The sequence below is a fragment of the Paracoccidioides lutzii genome (assembly GCF_000150705.2).
Source record: "Paracoccidioides lutzii Pb01 unplaced genomic scaffold supercont2.34, whole genome shotgun sequence".
NCBI lineage: Eukaryota > Fungi > Ascomycota > Eurotiomycetes > Onygenales > Ajellomycetaceae > Paracoccidioides > Paracoccidioides lutzii.
This window is the reverse complement of record NW_015440980.1, coordinates 170,543-184,043: the sequence shown is the minus strand read 5'-3', so window position 1 is coordinate 184,043 and position 13,501 is coordinate 170,543. Positions and strand designations below refer to the sequence as shown.

Genomic DNA, 13,501 nt, shown 5'->3' with positions numbered 1-13,501 from the left:
ATCAGCAAGCAGTAGCAGCCTCTGAAGGGGGCGCGTTATCAGTCCTCCATTTGAAAGGGGGTATCAAGGGTAACTATGAAATACCGTTGGAAGAGCATGGCACTAGCTAGAGGAAGCTAGGAGTAAGAAGAAGAAATAACAGAATAGAGAACAGAAATTAGAGAAATAGACGCATGCTATCCCGTTGAAGAGAAGAATTAGATAGAGAAGACATCGCCACAAGCAGTAGTCTCTTGACGGGAGCAATATCTCAGTCCCTGGCAGGTTTACGATGGTGGTATGTATCCCGTGGGAACTGCACGATAATTATTAACTAGTCAACTAGCTAATACCCAGAGGCAGCTATTTATCAAAACGAAAAGGAGGAGAGACAGGTAGTTGAATGCTTTTTTGTTGGAGAGAAATAGCCACTGATTTGACATATTCCTCTCCTTTACTTGAAACTGAAGGCGGAGAGTCCAGCTGCTTTTGTTTTAGTGCCGCTTTCCGCCGCCTTTGGTCATCGCAGGAGTTGTTTCTGCCAACCTCACCGCCCTGGAACCAGCATCCAACATTCGCTAGATTAGATATTAGTTACATGAGAGACTATTTTTCATAGTTAGCGAGATAGGCGTCACAATTGAAAATATATTTAATTATGTTCAACACCTGCATTCTACTGTATATTAATATACAATGGCCATACAATGGCCATAGCGGGCTCTGTCCCTTGTTCAGATTCCCTTCCTTTATCTAATTATCATGTCTTAATGATCTCCAATCTATAACCACGTCCAGCACACCCTTTCCATATCAAACCTCCGCTCTCGTCTCCGCACCGTATTTCCGCAGCCATGCCTTCCGCCATTCCTTCCCCTAGGAACCCGTCCTATATTCTCAATCAAGTCCGTCTATACCCAAATGTCAATCTTGCTGTTTAAATACCTAGTCTCTAAACCATTTATTAATAGATCGTCATCTCCCCCTCTGACGCTGATTACCTTGACCAACTCATCCCCTCAATCCGCGAATACAGCCACGGCAACCGCACCTCTCAACTCCTCCAATCCCTTTCCAAATTCGCTCTGGACCGCGAAGCAGAAATAGAACGAAACTGCACCTCCAACCACCAAGAGTTCGTCGCCTCTGTAAACCAGCTCCTCCTCGTCCGCGAGGGAACCGTCTCCCTCACTTCCGAAATTCTAGACCTCAACCAGTCCATCCAGGCAAGCACAGAACGTCTTGCGGAGCAGAAAAAGGCACTCGTCGAATCACGGAGCCACAGACAGAATATCGATGACACCTCTCGCGCTCTGCAGGATTGTCTCGAGGTCCTCCGTCTGGCGAACCAGGTAAATGATCTCCTGATGAAAAAGAGTCACTATGCCGCCCTGCGCGCCCTCGACGAACTCGAAAACGTACACCTGCGCTCCGTCACGCAGTACAAAATTGCAGAGATGATCCAGCGCTCTGTCCCAGCGACGCAAAAGGCCATCGCGGAAGCTGTCATGGCAGATCTGAATACCTGGTTGTACCGCATTCGAGAAATGTCCCAGTACCTCGGGGAGATCGCCTTATACCATACGGACCTACGCAAGAGGCGACAGAAGCAGCGAGCTGAGCTGAATCCGTATTTCGGACAGTTCAAGCTCAATTCTCCTGTCGAACTTGTCTCGGATGAGCATGAGGAGTTCGATCTCTTGCAGAATGATGACTTGCAGGTTGATTTCACGCCGCTGTTTGAGTGTTTGCATATCCATCAGTCATTGGGGCAGATGGAGAGGTTTCGGGGCGAGTATGCGACGACGAGGCGGAGGCAGAAGGAATTACTCTTGCCTCCAGTTATTGAGCTGGTGGATGAGGATGGGGCCAGTTTACATACGTTGCTGGAGGAGATTGCGGGGTTTGCCATTGTGGAGAGATCGACTATGAGGAAGATTCCGGATCTGAGGTCTTCTGTTGATGTGTGTGAACTGTCCTGGTGAAGATAGTATTGTGGATTTATATGCTGACGATTTTTTTTGTATAGGTGGATGAACTTTGGGATTCCATGTGTCAGGGCGCCGTCGCCCTTATTTCGAAGGCCCTGGATGCAGTCGACAACGCGGAAAATATCTTGAAAATTAAGAACTTGATCGTTTTGTTCATGCAAGCTATGGATGTAAGAATGCTCCCTGTGTCCACATTCATTCGTCTTCTGACCGGGCTCGATAGACTTGGGGCTTCCCAGTTGGAATATTCGACAATTTCCTCATAACCCTGTTTAGGAAATACGCTGAACTTCTCAAGAAGAGATTTAGTGATGATTTCCAGGAGGTATGGATATTTACAACATTTTCACTCCATTGTTGAATGCTTATTTGTCGTATTCTGTCAGATTGTGTCAACAGATGACTACATGCCCATGCCAATCCAGAACATTGAGGAGTACGACAAGGTCCTCAATGTTAGCTGGTATACTCCGGAGAAACCACGCGAGGAGCAAACGTACGTCCACTTCGTTGCAACAAAATTATACATCGTATTTTATTGAATATCTCGCTAACTGCTTCCAGATTCCCATATGTTTTTCCCTTCTCCCAAATGTATCCCCTGTGCTGTATCGATATCCGAAACTTCCTCAACCAATTCTACTTCTTTTCCAACGACGATTTCCAACATCAAAACATGATCGACGAGACTCTTAAAGAGGTACCTTCCATATGTATATGATACGCATATAAATTTACATCCTTACTGACCTTTTTTTTTTTTTTAAAAAAAAAAAAAAAAAAAAAAAAAGTCTCTCGACTCCCTCCTCTCCGACAAAGTCTGCGAAACACTCGTCGAGAGCCTCTCTTCCCAATACCTGGGCCAAATCGTCCAAATCCTCATAAATCTGGAACACTTCGAAGTAGCCTGCCAAGAACTCGAGCTGCTTCTCGCAGCCGCACGATCCCCTAACTCCAGCTCCTCCGGCTCCCCTATAACCCTACAGGCAACAGCGAGTCGAACACAGAAACGGACGGGCCGAAAAACGGATTTTCGAAGTAGTCAATTCTAAAATCGACGACCTGATTGAAACGGCGGAGTATGACTGGACCTCTTCGGTGCTACAGAGGGAGCCTAGCAATTACATGCAGACGCTCACACGGTTTTTGTCGAATATTATGAACTCGACGCTGTTGGGGGTTGCCAACTGAGATTAAGGAGTTGATTTACTTTGATGCGTTGAGTCACGCGGCCAATATGGTGCTGGTACGTGCAGTACATACAATCCGAATTCGCAATGCAATATATGCTTAACGTTTCAACTATATATTAATGCACATCTACAGGCCCTCCCCCTCTCCCCAGACGTTAAAAAGATAAACTCCAACGGCGTTGCTGCCCTGGCACAGGATGTCGACTACCTCACAAAGTTTGTCGATAGTCTTGGAGTGCCTATCCTGCGGGAGAACCTAGACGAGCTCCAGCAGACCGTCCAACTCCTGCAGGCTGATAATGCGGATGAGTTTTATGACATCTCGACACGGAATAAGAAATATGGACGCGTTGATGCGATGAATGGGCCGGTTTTGTTAGAGAAGTATGTCCCCCCCCCCCCTAATCTCCTTGCTTTGATTTGCAGTTTGGGGGCTGGTGGATGGTTTGTTTTACAAGAGAGTATGCTAATTATGATCGTTATGTATACATAGGCTTGTTTCTGCCGCCCAGAGTCCGCAGAAGCAGGATAAGTTCGGCGCGCTGTCTACGAGGCTTGGGATGAAATAGTTAAATTTCACTTGCATAGACACGCCGTCGCAGATGAGGCTGGGGATGTATGTCACTGAGTGCAATACTTCGTAATGCAGTTGCATACAGTACTTCGTGTCTCAGCCGTAGTAGCCGTTTCAATGACGCAGGGCTGTAAATAACAGGAGCAACATCAATGGGCTAAATAATCCCTACAGACTCGCTTTCGATAGCTGTTCAGTAACATTAGACTCCAACAATCCAATATATATATAACCTTAGAAGTTGCAAACTTGAATCCGAACGCCGTTTCCAAATCGTTCAATAAGCAACAACCAAGAGATAAGAAAAAAAACTTTGAAAAGCGACATATATAACATCAACACACATCCAAAAGACAATGAGGCGGGGACAAAACAAGAAAAGTCTTCATATTTAAATCCTCACTCCATGATATCCGTCCTTTGCTTCCCTCCCATCCCTTTCCTACCCGTGCTTCAAAAGATTGAAAACGAAAAAATAAAGAGGGACTCCCTGATTATCCATCTGTTTTTACGATGACTTGGGAATGTATTCTTTTTTCTATCATTTTTTTTTTTGAAATTCTAGCCAATTATTTTCATCCAAACTTACGAATCCATGAAATTCACTATACATATTTTTGTTTCCGTTAGCACTGGCGCAGCCAGAAAATAAAGGTAGAAAACAAGAGACAGGAAATAACAAAGCATGTACCTGTTGCGGAGGCATATGCGAATACGACGCATACATATTCTCAAACATCTGCGGCTGCGGCTGTCCATACGCCCCCGGATCCGACTGCACCGCTCCGCCATACATCCCTGGCTGCTGGCGATAATCCTGTTCCGGTCCCATAGGATGCTGGCCAAGCGGGCCATAATCCGGAGGACCCAGATGGTGCTGCTGCGGATGCTGGACACCAGGCTGAGATTGGGGCGGGAGCTGACCTGACCCCGTGGTGCCGGGAGGAGGGGCTCCAGCAGTTGCCGCAGCGGAAGGTGCGCCGGTCTGCGCTGACCTTTTCGCGTGTGGTGTCGCCTCTTCGCGCGGGACGATGTCGATGAGAAAGTCGAACATGTCTGATTTTGAGAGGGCGGCAGCGATGTCTGAGCGCTGCAAGGTGCGGCGCTTGTTGTCCTCCGCGTGTATCCAGGCGCGCATAGTGAGTTCTGTAATGAAGATGTCGCAACCCTTGGCGAAGAGGATGGGGGCTTCTGCTGAGATCATTTTCACTTCCGGATCGGCTTTCATCACTTTCTTTATACGGGCTAGAGGCAGTTGGTGGAGCTTGTAGTCATGGTTGTCGGACTCGAGGTGGTTGATTGTGTGCTGCCAGTATGTCGTGAGGATGTCGCGTGAATTGCCCTGGAGGCCTTGGCTGACCTGCAAGAGAAGAATAGCTTTAATACAATTTCACCCCTGCTAACTATCAGGAGGGCCGGTACAGTACGCAACGTGACTGACGAACAGCTGAAACATGGCGGCTTCCTACTCACGTTTGCCCATTGTCCAGTGTATAATTCAGGTACAGGCGCATAACCTTGAGCGGAAAGCTAATTGATTGAAAATGCGGCAATGTAAGTAGACGCTCGCAAGTAATTGTTGAGAAAGTTGTATTAGAATGTATCGTCTCGGAGATGGAAATGAACAAAAGGCAGCTCTTGTTCATGCATAACAGAATTATTATGAGAAGGAAAACAAAACCACTTACCGCCGCGCTGGCACCTGCAGAGATGTTACACAAGCTGTTAGTTAAGATAAGAATAAATCTAGCATTCCTTGCTTCAAGAATATCAAACAAAAATCCAACATCGAGATAATAAACCCTGTTTATTTCTCAATGGGTTGGCTCTAAGCTATGCAGGCGGGTAAAATCGTGGTATACGAACCATAATGACCCCCATTCCTGGTATCATATACCGGCTGCTGGCGACCTTGTTGCTGGCCGGTACCCGACTGTGTCTGTTCCATTGAGGGATATCTGTTGAAACGGAGGATATATAGGGGCTAGAATAAGGGTCAGTTGGGCAGCGTCGAGTCGTGTCGGGTGGTGTCTCAGCTGTCAGCTTCGGCTCGAGTTGATGTCAAGGGTCCCCGGGAAGAAGGTAGGAGATAAACGGTGGTTAATTTTGGAGGGAGACAGGAATAATAGCCGGAGGAGAGAATAAGAGGGTAAAGAAGGGGAGGGGGAAGAGTAAAAAGAAAGATATGTGCGGTGAGTTGGTGGAAAGCCGGTCGTGAGCATAAGAGAGTGTTTTTGGCAATGGGTGTGATTGTGAAACGTGACGGGTGATGAACTCGCAGAAGTCTAACTAGACTCAACTTGACTAAACTGAATTTAAAACTGTAGCATTCATCCTGTGAAGGGGGGAGGAAATAAGGATGAGGATAAGGGAGAGCTGTTGTTATTATTACTATTATTATTGAATACACTTGGAGGTATATTTATTACATTATTATAGAGAATTCTGTGTCTTCTGTTGTTATCTACATCCGCTTCCTCTTTTATCCTTTCACGCAAAACAGTTGAGCTGAATGTATAGATTTAAGCTTTTGTTTACCCTCGCAACAGGCCAAGCCACCAATTAGGCACATTAAATCTATCCATATGGGCTAAAATACTCTGCAGCAGCTCAAACGATGCCAGGCTGGTTTGACAGCCTGATTCTAGGCATCTCGTTGGCTGAAGCTTCGAGATTGGGTGTCCATGAACAACTCATCTCAGGTACGGCATGATGATGCCACAATACTTGATGCTGTAACTCGATTTGTCCGTTGGGCAACGATAGGCCCAAGTTATTCCGCTTAGTAGGGACTAGTTACTCGGTAATCAAACACATAGCAATGATTTGTTTGACGTGGATATGTTAAATTTATGCTCGGCCTGAGTGTTCTCCAGATGAATCGAATTATGGAGTGCACCCAAAAGGGCACTTCGTAGGTTGAACTGTGATTGGTTGCATAACCACCTCTGCCTCGACCATCAGGTAAGAATCAGGGATGAGGGTGGAAATGGAATCACTGTGCATTAGTGGCTAAATTAGCAGGTTATTGTTTAAATTCCACGACAGCTAACTATCAAAACAAAAACTCACTGTTAGACAGAAGAGGAGAATGAATGATCTGATAAAATAAATTCTCAAAAGAACAGTGCCTACCCTCAATGACCGTCAATGAATGACTGCTGATCTGATAGTTATAGATAGAGATCCCAAAGCGAGAAAACTAGCAGGGATACAATATAGATAGTGATAATTCCATGGGATGGTGTTAGGGTTTTCAGTCCTGGTCTCAGCCATGGACGAGACTCAGTGGATTGGTCTTAATCGCAAAACCCCATCAAACACCCTCTCATACTGATGATGCTGGTCACCCCTGCCAGACCGCGTGTTCCTTGACGGATAGTTACACCTCTGATCTTGGAGTATGAGCAGCTTCCACATGTCGGTCGACACAGCAAACGGGGGGTTTTCTTGGTCCACCATGATCGTGTAATAGGAAATGTTAGCATCTTGCAGGTGGCACGCTGAGCTCCAACATGCATCAATCCCGGGAACTGTGCAAGTGCACGCAATGAGCATACCAGCAAAAGATGGATTCAATAATGAAAACGACGACCCGAAGAAAGAGAGACATTTAGAGGTTAAGATGTGAACGCGATTCGATATCCGCATGTCTTTCTGCATCCGAACCAGAATCGTTCAATTTTCCCCTTGCTGCACCCCATAGCAAGCTGCTTGTGGAACAGATCCAAGGTTATTGGAATCTCTTTGGACCTCTGTGGTTTTGTGGTCACATCGAGGTGGCTTCGAACTCCAGAGTTGGTGAGGACAGATTCATCACAAGTGGGCACAGTGCTGGAGGGAGTTGCTGAAGGTAGTAGACGCGCTGCAAATCTTCATTGGATATTACCTCCCTCCCCTTTATCCATTCTTGCAACTTTCGCATCTCTTCTGAGAGAAAATGCAAGAGAAGCAGGTAAAGATCATTGCGTGGAATCCACGGCATGATAAGTTAGGATAGGTCACTTAAAGATCAGATCGAGAGTCCCAGTAAAACTACCACGGGGCACCCAAAGGCTATTCAGATATATGAACTCCCATGTCTACTAATAGGCACGTGTACCATACATATATATGTGTAGGGGAGGGATAAAGTTTTGGAGTTGCTCGCTCGCGCCGGAAACACCGACAAGGTCATATACCAACCATCACCACCCACATTTTCTGGCAGAAAAGACAGGCAGTTCGAGGGACATGTCTTTGCTCATGGTGGATATAACATCTGGCAGCTGTCTGAACGTTGATTTTGGAGTCTGGGGATATTTCCTGCTTAGGCAATTCTTGTTAAGACGAGGAGAAAGAAGATGTGCCAAGACATCTTTTGGTGCTGACTAACCTAGTCAGTCCCCGGAAAGTATTAAGTAAGAAAACGAAAACTTCCCTCCCAACAACATCGACACTGGACTTATTTTTCCATTCTGCTATTTCTTTTCAAAAGCTCTCCCTCGTTCCGTTCTCCTTGAATATGTCAGCTTTTCTATTTTTGGGTGTCTTGTATTTTCACAATTTCTTGATAACATAAGCAATAATCGTTTTGCGAAAAGCATTCTGAAATCCTGTCATCAATATGTCTGTGCAGGCTTCTACTAGCTCTTCCGACAACGTGGAAATTTTGTCAGACGAGCAGATTCAGTCCCTTCTCCTGGAGGCAGAGACACGGCTTCGTTCCGCCTCCCAGGGGAATTCCATTCACCCTCGTTCGGATGATTCTGTAGCTTCATCTAGTTCATTGTGGTACTTTTCCTCTTCTTCCCGAAACGTATTTCGTTGTCCTCCAAACGCCGCCTTTTAATACCAATGCTAATAATTGCTGAAATTAGCCTTCCCGCGCTTGATTTCACTCAAATCGTCCAGCCCTACATTCGTGAAAAAAACAATGTTGCTGCCTTTGACGAATCTCGAGCTGTGACGGGTGAGCAGAAAAAGCTTTCGGAAACCATCCGCTCAGTTCCTCAAGTTCCTGACCCCAAGTACAAAAGGGTTAGTAGTCGCCGTCTACCACCATCCATTTCCTTGAACATTTCCTACAACATTTTACTCTTTTATCAATGGTGTTATGACGAAGATATTTTACCGCATCTAGCGCTTGATGCAGTTTTACTAGTCCGTCTTGGGCTACGCTGCTTCTGTGAAAGTTCTATTTTATTCATAGTTACTCTGAACACTATTCTCTCTCCCTCGCATTCTTGCATTTGCTATTGTGGGTCGTTTCATGTCTTTTTGAATTTAGGTGCTAACTCGTATTAGCCAAAGGAGAAACCAACCGCAGGATCAGACTGGTTTAATTTACCCAAAACAAATCTCACCCCAGAATTGAAAAAGGATCTCCAGCTTCTTCGTATGAGACCAGTGCTCGATCCACACCGACACTACAAGAAAGACAATAGCAAAGCGAAAGCTCCCGAGTTCTCCCAGGTTGGTACCATAGTTGAGGGTCCTACCGAATTCTTCAGCGCTCGCATTCCCAAGAAAGAACGCAAGCGGAATTTCGTGGAAGAAGCGATGGCTACCGAGAAGGAGAACGGTCGTTTCCGCCGGAAATATGAAGAAATCCAGTCTGCAAAGACGAGCGGCAAGAAGGCTCACTACAAAGCTGTCAAGGCGAAGAGGTCGAGAAGCAGCAAGTTTGGTTGAAGTGTTCTCTATAATTCAAAACAATGCTTCTGGACTTACGTACATATTAGGCGCTCCTCGGCAAGTACATGTAGCCTTCGTATCCCACTCGATAAAATCCAAACATCCAAACATCCAACACCACAGAACCAGAACCGGTTCGCCAACCCTGCTATCTATCACCCAACTAGTTTTCGGCGGCAGCAAAAATATCTGCCAGAGCTTGCGTTACCAATTTCTAGCACGGCGAATAAGTCGGTTGTGGTGCAAGGGGCTGTCTAAATAAGGATTTGCAATCACTCACCTGCATATCTGCTGCTGCAAGGCGACCAGTCTCAAGGACTTCTTCATGATTCGCCTTGCCTTCCTCGACGATGGTGTTTAGCTCGTCCACTGTTGAATTCTGCAAAAGCCGATCTTCTCCACGTGGAACTGGAGTCGAGACTGCTTTATTCGTGACCAAGCTCATCGCGAGAACCCTGATCCCACAGTGTCTAGCCACGATGATTTCAGGAACTGTTGACATTCCAACGAGATCTGCGCCGAGCTGGCGTAGTAGCCGGCATTCAGCTCTCGTCTCAAAGCTTTTTTTTTTACCCTAGTCAGCGGCACCCAAGAAGAAGCATAATAAGTTCTAGTACTGGGGTAATCTTTTACCTGGGTCCCCCAGCAAATGCATAAACTCCCTCGTACACTCGTCTAGTGTTTTCTGGCACCGTCACTTTTCTCCAGGCTCGATGGGCATTCCTCCGGAGCCCAAGATCATACGCGTCTGATAGAGGAGGGAAGCGGACGCCAAATTCGTTATCATTCGCGCCTCGAAGTGGATGTATTCCCGCAAGACCGGCAAGAAAAATATGCTGCCATGGTGTCATTCCTTGTTGTTTATGTTTGTTATGTTGGGGAGGGAGGAGGGGGAATGGAGGAAACTCACATCATTCAAGATGACGATGTCCCCAACTTCGTATTCAGGATTCAGTCCTCCTGCAGCACTTGTGACTGATGATGCGGATATACGTATTTAGTTATCTGTATGATAATGAATGGCAATATAATATATACGGAGGATTCTCACCAACGATTATCTCAATCCCAAGTAGTTTAAATAAACGCACCGGAAAAGTGATCCTATCTACTGAGTGGCCTTCATAGTAACTTTTTTCTTGGCAGTTAGACAAAGTGTAAATTTCAAAACCACGTAGAATAGCCAGTCTTCTGTGATCAGGAAACATACTGCGACCTGCCAACCATCAACACACCTGCAATATTTTCTCCAAGAATACCGAACACGAGTTTTCCGACATGTCCAGGAACTGCGCACGCATTCACATTAGCATCATCATTTGAGACATTATCAGGCAAGTATACCTCATTATTAAACGACCCAGGCCAGGTGCTCTCCAGCTGTGTAATTCTTTCCTTCACAACACACAAGTTGCCTGAGATATATATATATATATATATTTACCTGTTGAAACTGGAAAATGAGGAATCGACGCATAGTCAAATTCAGCCTTGGGACTCTTGTTCACTGATTCCGCCAGCCCGCCTAGTCCCGACCCGCAGATAATGGCAAACCGGGGTTTTTGGAGCTCAACGGGAAGACGTTCCCGCAGATAGCTGCAAGTTTCTTGTGCTTGTTGGAAGATGGATTTCTCGCCCATTATTTATGCTTCTAGATTTTCTGGAGATGAGGAGGAATGAGGAAGGGCAAACGAAATATAGCGGGGGTGTATCTATTCCTGCTACTCGGATTCGGTATGGATGTGCTTGCAGGTGAGGTTTATTGTGGGATATCTGGGGATCAGGAGATGAGCCCGTTAAGCTAGCATATATAGAGGACAAGTATATTTTTCAAACAGCGGATGTATAAGAAGATTACGATAATACAGCACTGCTAGCTAAAAGTATTCCAACATAAATAAATGATAGCAATCTCTGGCTAGAGATCCCTTACAACGTTGTTTGGCCAAGCTACCCCCACCACATCAACGGACCACCTGCCCAAACTCCATCAAGGCAGCTCATTCAACAACAGCTTCGGAGGAGGAATAATTATATGTAACCAATACTGAATTGGCGATGGAAATTACACCCCGTACCTTCGATTAATTGTCTACTGCCCGCCTTCGTGTCTGCTGTGCCTACTAGATGGGGGAGATTTCTGGGTACTTCATGATACACAAAAATCACTAAGAAACTGAAGTACCTCTAAGTGGGGAGTTGTAATTGGGCAAATGGAAAGTGTTACGGCGCAAGCTTGCTTGTAATATGGATTAAGGTTGATCCACCTCCGCTCCGAAGGTTGATCCGTTCCGATCCCTAACCACCTCTATATTTTGGCTGCTCATTCATTCCACATTCTAATCCTCAATTTAGTATTCTTGTTGCAGCTGCCTAGTTAGATGGATGAATTGAAGCTGTTGTCTTGTTATCACCCTGACTCTAGTTGAGTCATGACACATTTAGCACAGTTGCTATCACTGAGAAGCTCATAGATAGATATGAATTTATATATAATTATAGATATAAATATAAATATAAATTTTAAATATTTAGTATGATTATTATCACTAAAAAGCTCATATAGACATGAATGTAGACATGCTACTCAATCTTCAGAACTTTTTGAAAAAGAAAAGTTTAATATTTTATTATAACTCTATTAGAGTCAAAATGATAATAGAATAAAAGTTTCAATTTATCTATTTAATTAAATATTTATGATAAGAATACTAAACTGAAAATTAAAATATGAAATAAATAAGTAGCTGAATATATAAAAATGATTAAAGATTTAAATGAATCTATATTCAGAGCAGAGATAATTAAGAATTAAAGTAAATTATTATGATTTAACTAAAGTCAAAATGATAACAAAATAAATAGCTACAATGAGAATATTAAACTAAGAATTAGAATAAGAAGTGAACAAGTAGCTAAATATATAAAAATAATTGAGAATCAAAGTAAATCAATCTTTGAAATAAAGATAATTGAAAATTAGAATAAATTAATCATTATAACATATTATAGTATAGTTATTTGTATATAAGTTAATATTGATCTGCTCTGCTACACTCTAAAAATTAATTCATTCTGACCTTAATCATATTCAATTGCTCATGTTGATTTGCTCTGATTTTCAATTATATTTACTTTAAAGATTTAGTTAATCTGATTCTCAATCATTTCTATATATTTAACTATTTATTTATTTTTCATTCTAATTCTCAATTTAGTATTTTTATTGCAGCTATATAATTAGATAAATAAATTAAAACTATTTATTTTATTATTATTTTGACTTCAATTGAATCATAATATAATATAGTCAGATGAATTAATCTTAATTTATATACTAGCAGCTGCACTATAATATAAATCAATATGAGCAACTGAATATGATTAAAATTAAAGTAAATTAATCTTTAGAGTATAGTAAAGTAGATTAACTTTAAATTATATATAAGTAGCTATATTGTAATATTACTTCTCAGTTTAAAAAAGTATTTGCTCTCAAGTAGCTATATTAAAAGTAAAATAAAAAAAATAAAAATAAAAATTTATCAACTTTATTAGAAAACTAATTGTTTAAATCATCATTCATCAAATTCTTATAGATTATTTTTTATATTTTATTAATATCAGATTTATCATCAGATTTTTATCTAAAGATTAAGATTTATTTTACAATTTAACAGTAATGACAAAACTTATAATAATATAAATAAAAGTAACAGTCTTTAATTATAAGATTTATAATATTTATAATATTTATAATAGTCTTATTAATGAAATATATAATAAAAAATCATGTAAAAAATCAAGAATATAAAGTTAAATTTAATTTATATTTATAAAATTATAATAATCAGAGTAAGATAAATAATTAAAATAAATAAAGCTATTAAAAAAGTTTATTTATTGAACAAGTTAAGCTATTAAATAAGCTAGACTGTTAAATGAGTTGAGCTATTGAATGAGCTGAGTTGTTGAGTAAGCTGAGCTATTAAGTAAATTAGTTGAGAAATATATAATAAAAATAAATAAATAAAATTAGAAACAAAAATAAAATCAGAATATAAGTTAGAAGTTCTATTATTCTCTGA

General features: G+C 42.4%; 6 protein-coding genes across 6 annotated transcripts; 3 read left to right on the top strand and 3 right to left on the bottom strand.

Annotated features, from left to right (window-relative positions):
* Nucleotides 1-833: 833 nt before the first annotated feature.
* Nucleotides 834-3,022, top strand: PAAG_12559 (hypothetical protein; the record flags this gene model as incomplete). The annotated part of the gene is made up of 7 exons (XM_015848036.1): nucleotides 834-884; nucleotides 951-1,943; nucleotides 2,009-2,140; nucleotides 2,194-2,295; nucleotides 2,357-2,466; nucleotides 2,535-2,670; nucleotides 2,762-3,022. 7 exons carry the CDS (start codon nucleotides 834-836, stop codon nucleotides 3,020-3,022), a joined length of 1,785 nt encoding a protein of 594 aa, XP_015702353.1.
* Nucleotides 3,023-3,207: 185 nt separating this feature from the next.
* On the top strand, nucleotides 3,208-3,732 carry PAAG_12558 (hypothetical protein; the record flags this gene model as incomplete). Its single annotated transcript, XM_015848035.1, has 3 exons — nucleotides 3,208-3,216; nucleotides 3,297-3,547; nucleotides 3,657-3,732. 3 exons carry the CDS (start codon nucleotides 3,208-3,210, stop codon nucleotides 3,730-3,732), a joined length of 336 nt encoding a protein of 111 aa, XP_015702352.1.
* A 513-nt stretch (nucleotides 3,733-4,245) lies between these two features.
* Nucleotides 4,246-5,685, bottom strand: PAAG_08441 (nuclear transcription factor Y subunit C-9; the record flags this gene model as incomplete). Its single annotated transcript, XM_015846513.1, has 5 exons — nucleotides 4,246-4,275; nucleotides 4,429-5,097; nucleotides 5,211-5,267; nucleotides 5,426-5,439; nucleotides 5,604-5,685. 5 exons carry the CDS (start codon nucleotides 5,683-5,685, stop codon nucleotides 4,246-4,248), a joined length of 852 nt encoding a protein of 283 aa, XP_015701177.1.
* A 1,821-nt stretch (nucleotides 5,686-7,506) lies between these two features.
* On the bottom strand, nucleotides 7,507-7,722 carry PAAG_12557 (hypothetical protein; the record flags this gene model as incomplete). The annotated part of the gene is made up of 1 exon (XM_015848034.1): nucleotides 7,507-7,722. The coding sequence occupies one exon, from the start codon at nucleotides 7,720-7,722 to the stop codon at nucleotides 7,507-7,509; it is 216 nt and encodes a 71-aa protein (XP_015702351.1).
* A 621-nt stretch (nucleotides 7,723-8,343) lies between these two features.
* PAAG_08439 (hypothetical protein) lies at nucleotides 8,344-9,410 on the top strand (the record flags this gene model as incomplete). The annotated part of the gene is made up of 3 exons (XM_002789615.2): nucleotides 8,344-8,510; nucleotides 8,597-8,756; nucleotides 9,024-9,410. 3 exons carry the CDS (start codon nucleotides 8,344-8,346, stop codon nucleotides 9,408-9,410), a joined length of 714 nt encoding a protein of 237 aa, XP_002789661.1.
* A 166-nt stretch (nucleotides 9,411-9,576) lies between these two features.
* On the bottom strand, nucleotides 9,577-11,053 carry PAAG_08438 (purine nucleoside phosphorylase; the record flags this gene model as incomplete). The annotated part of the gene is made up of 7 exons (XM_015846512.1): nucleotides 9,577-9,627; nucleotides 9,694-9,973; nucleotides 10,047-10,249; nucleotides 10,324-10,388; nucleotides 10,465-10,544; nucleotides 10,624-10,702; nucleotides 10,858-11,053. 7 exons carry the CDS (start codon nucleotides 11,051-11,053, stop codon nucleotides 9,577-9,579), a joined length of 954 nt encoding a protein of 317 aa, XP_015701176.1.
* Nucleotides 11,054-13,501: the final 2,448 nt, after the last annotated feature.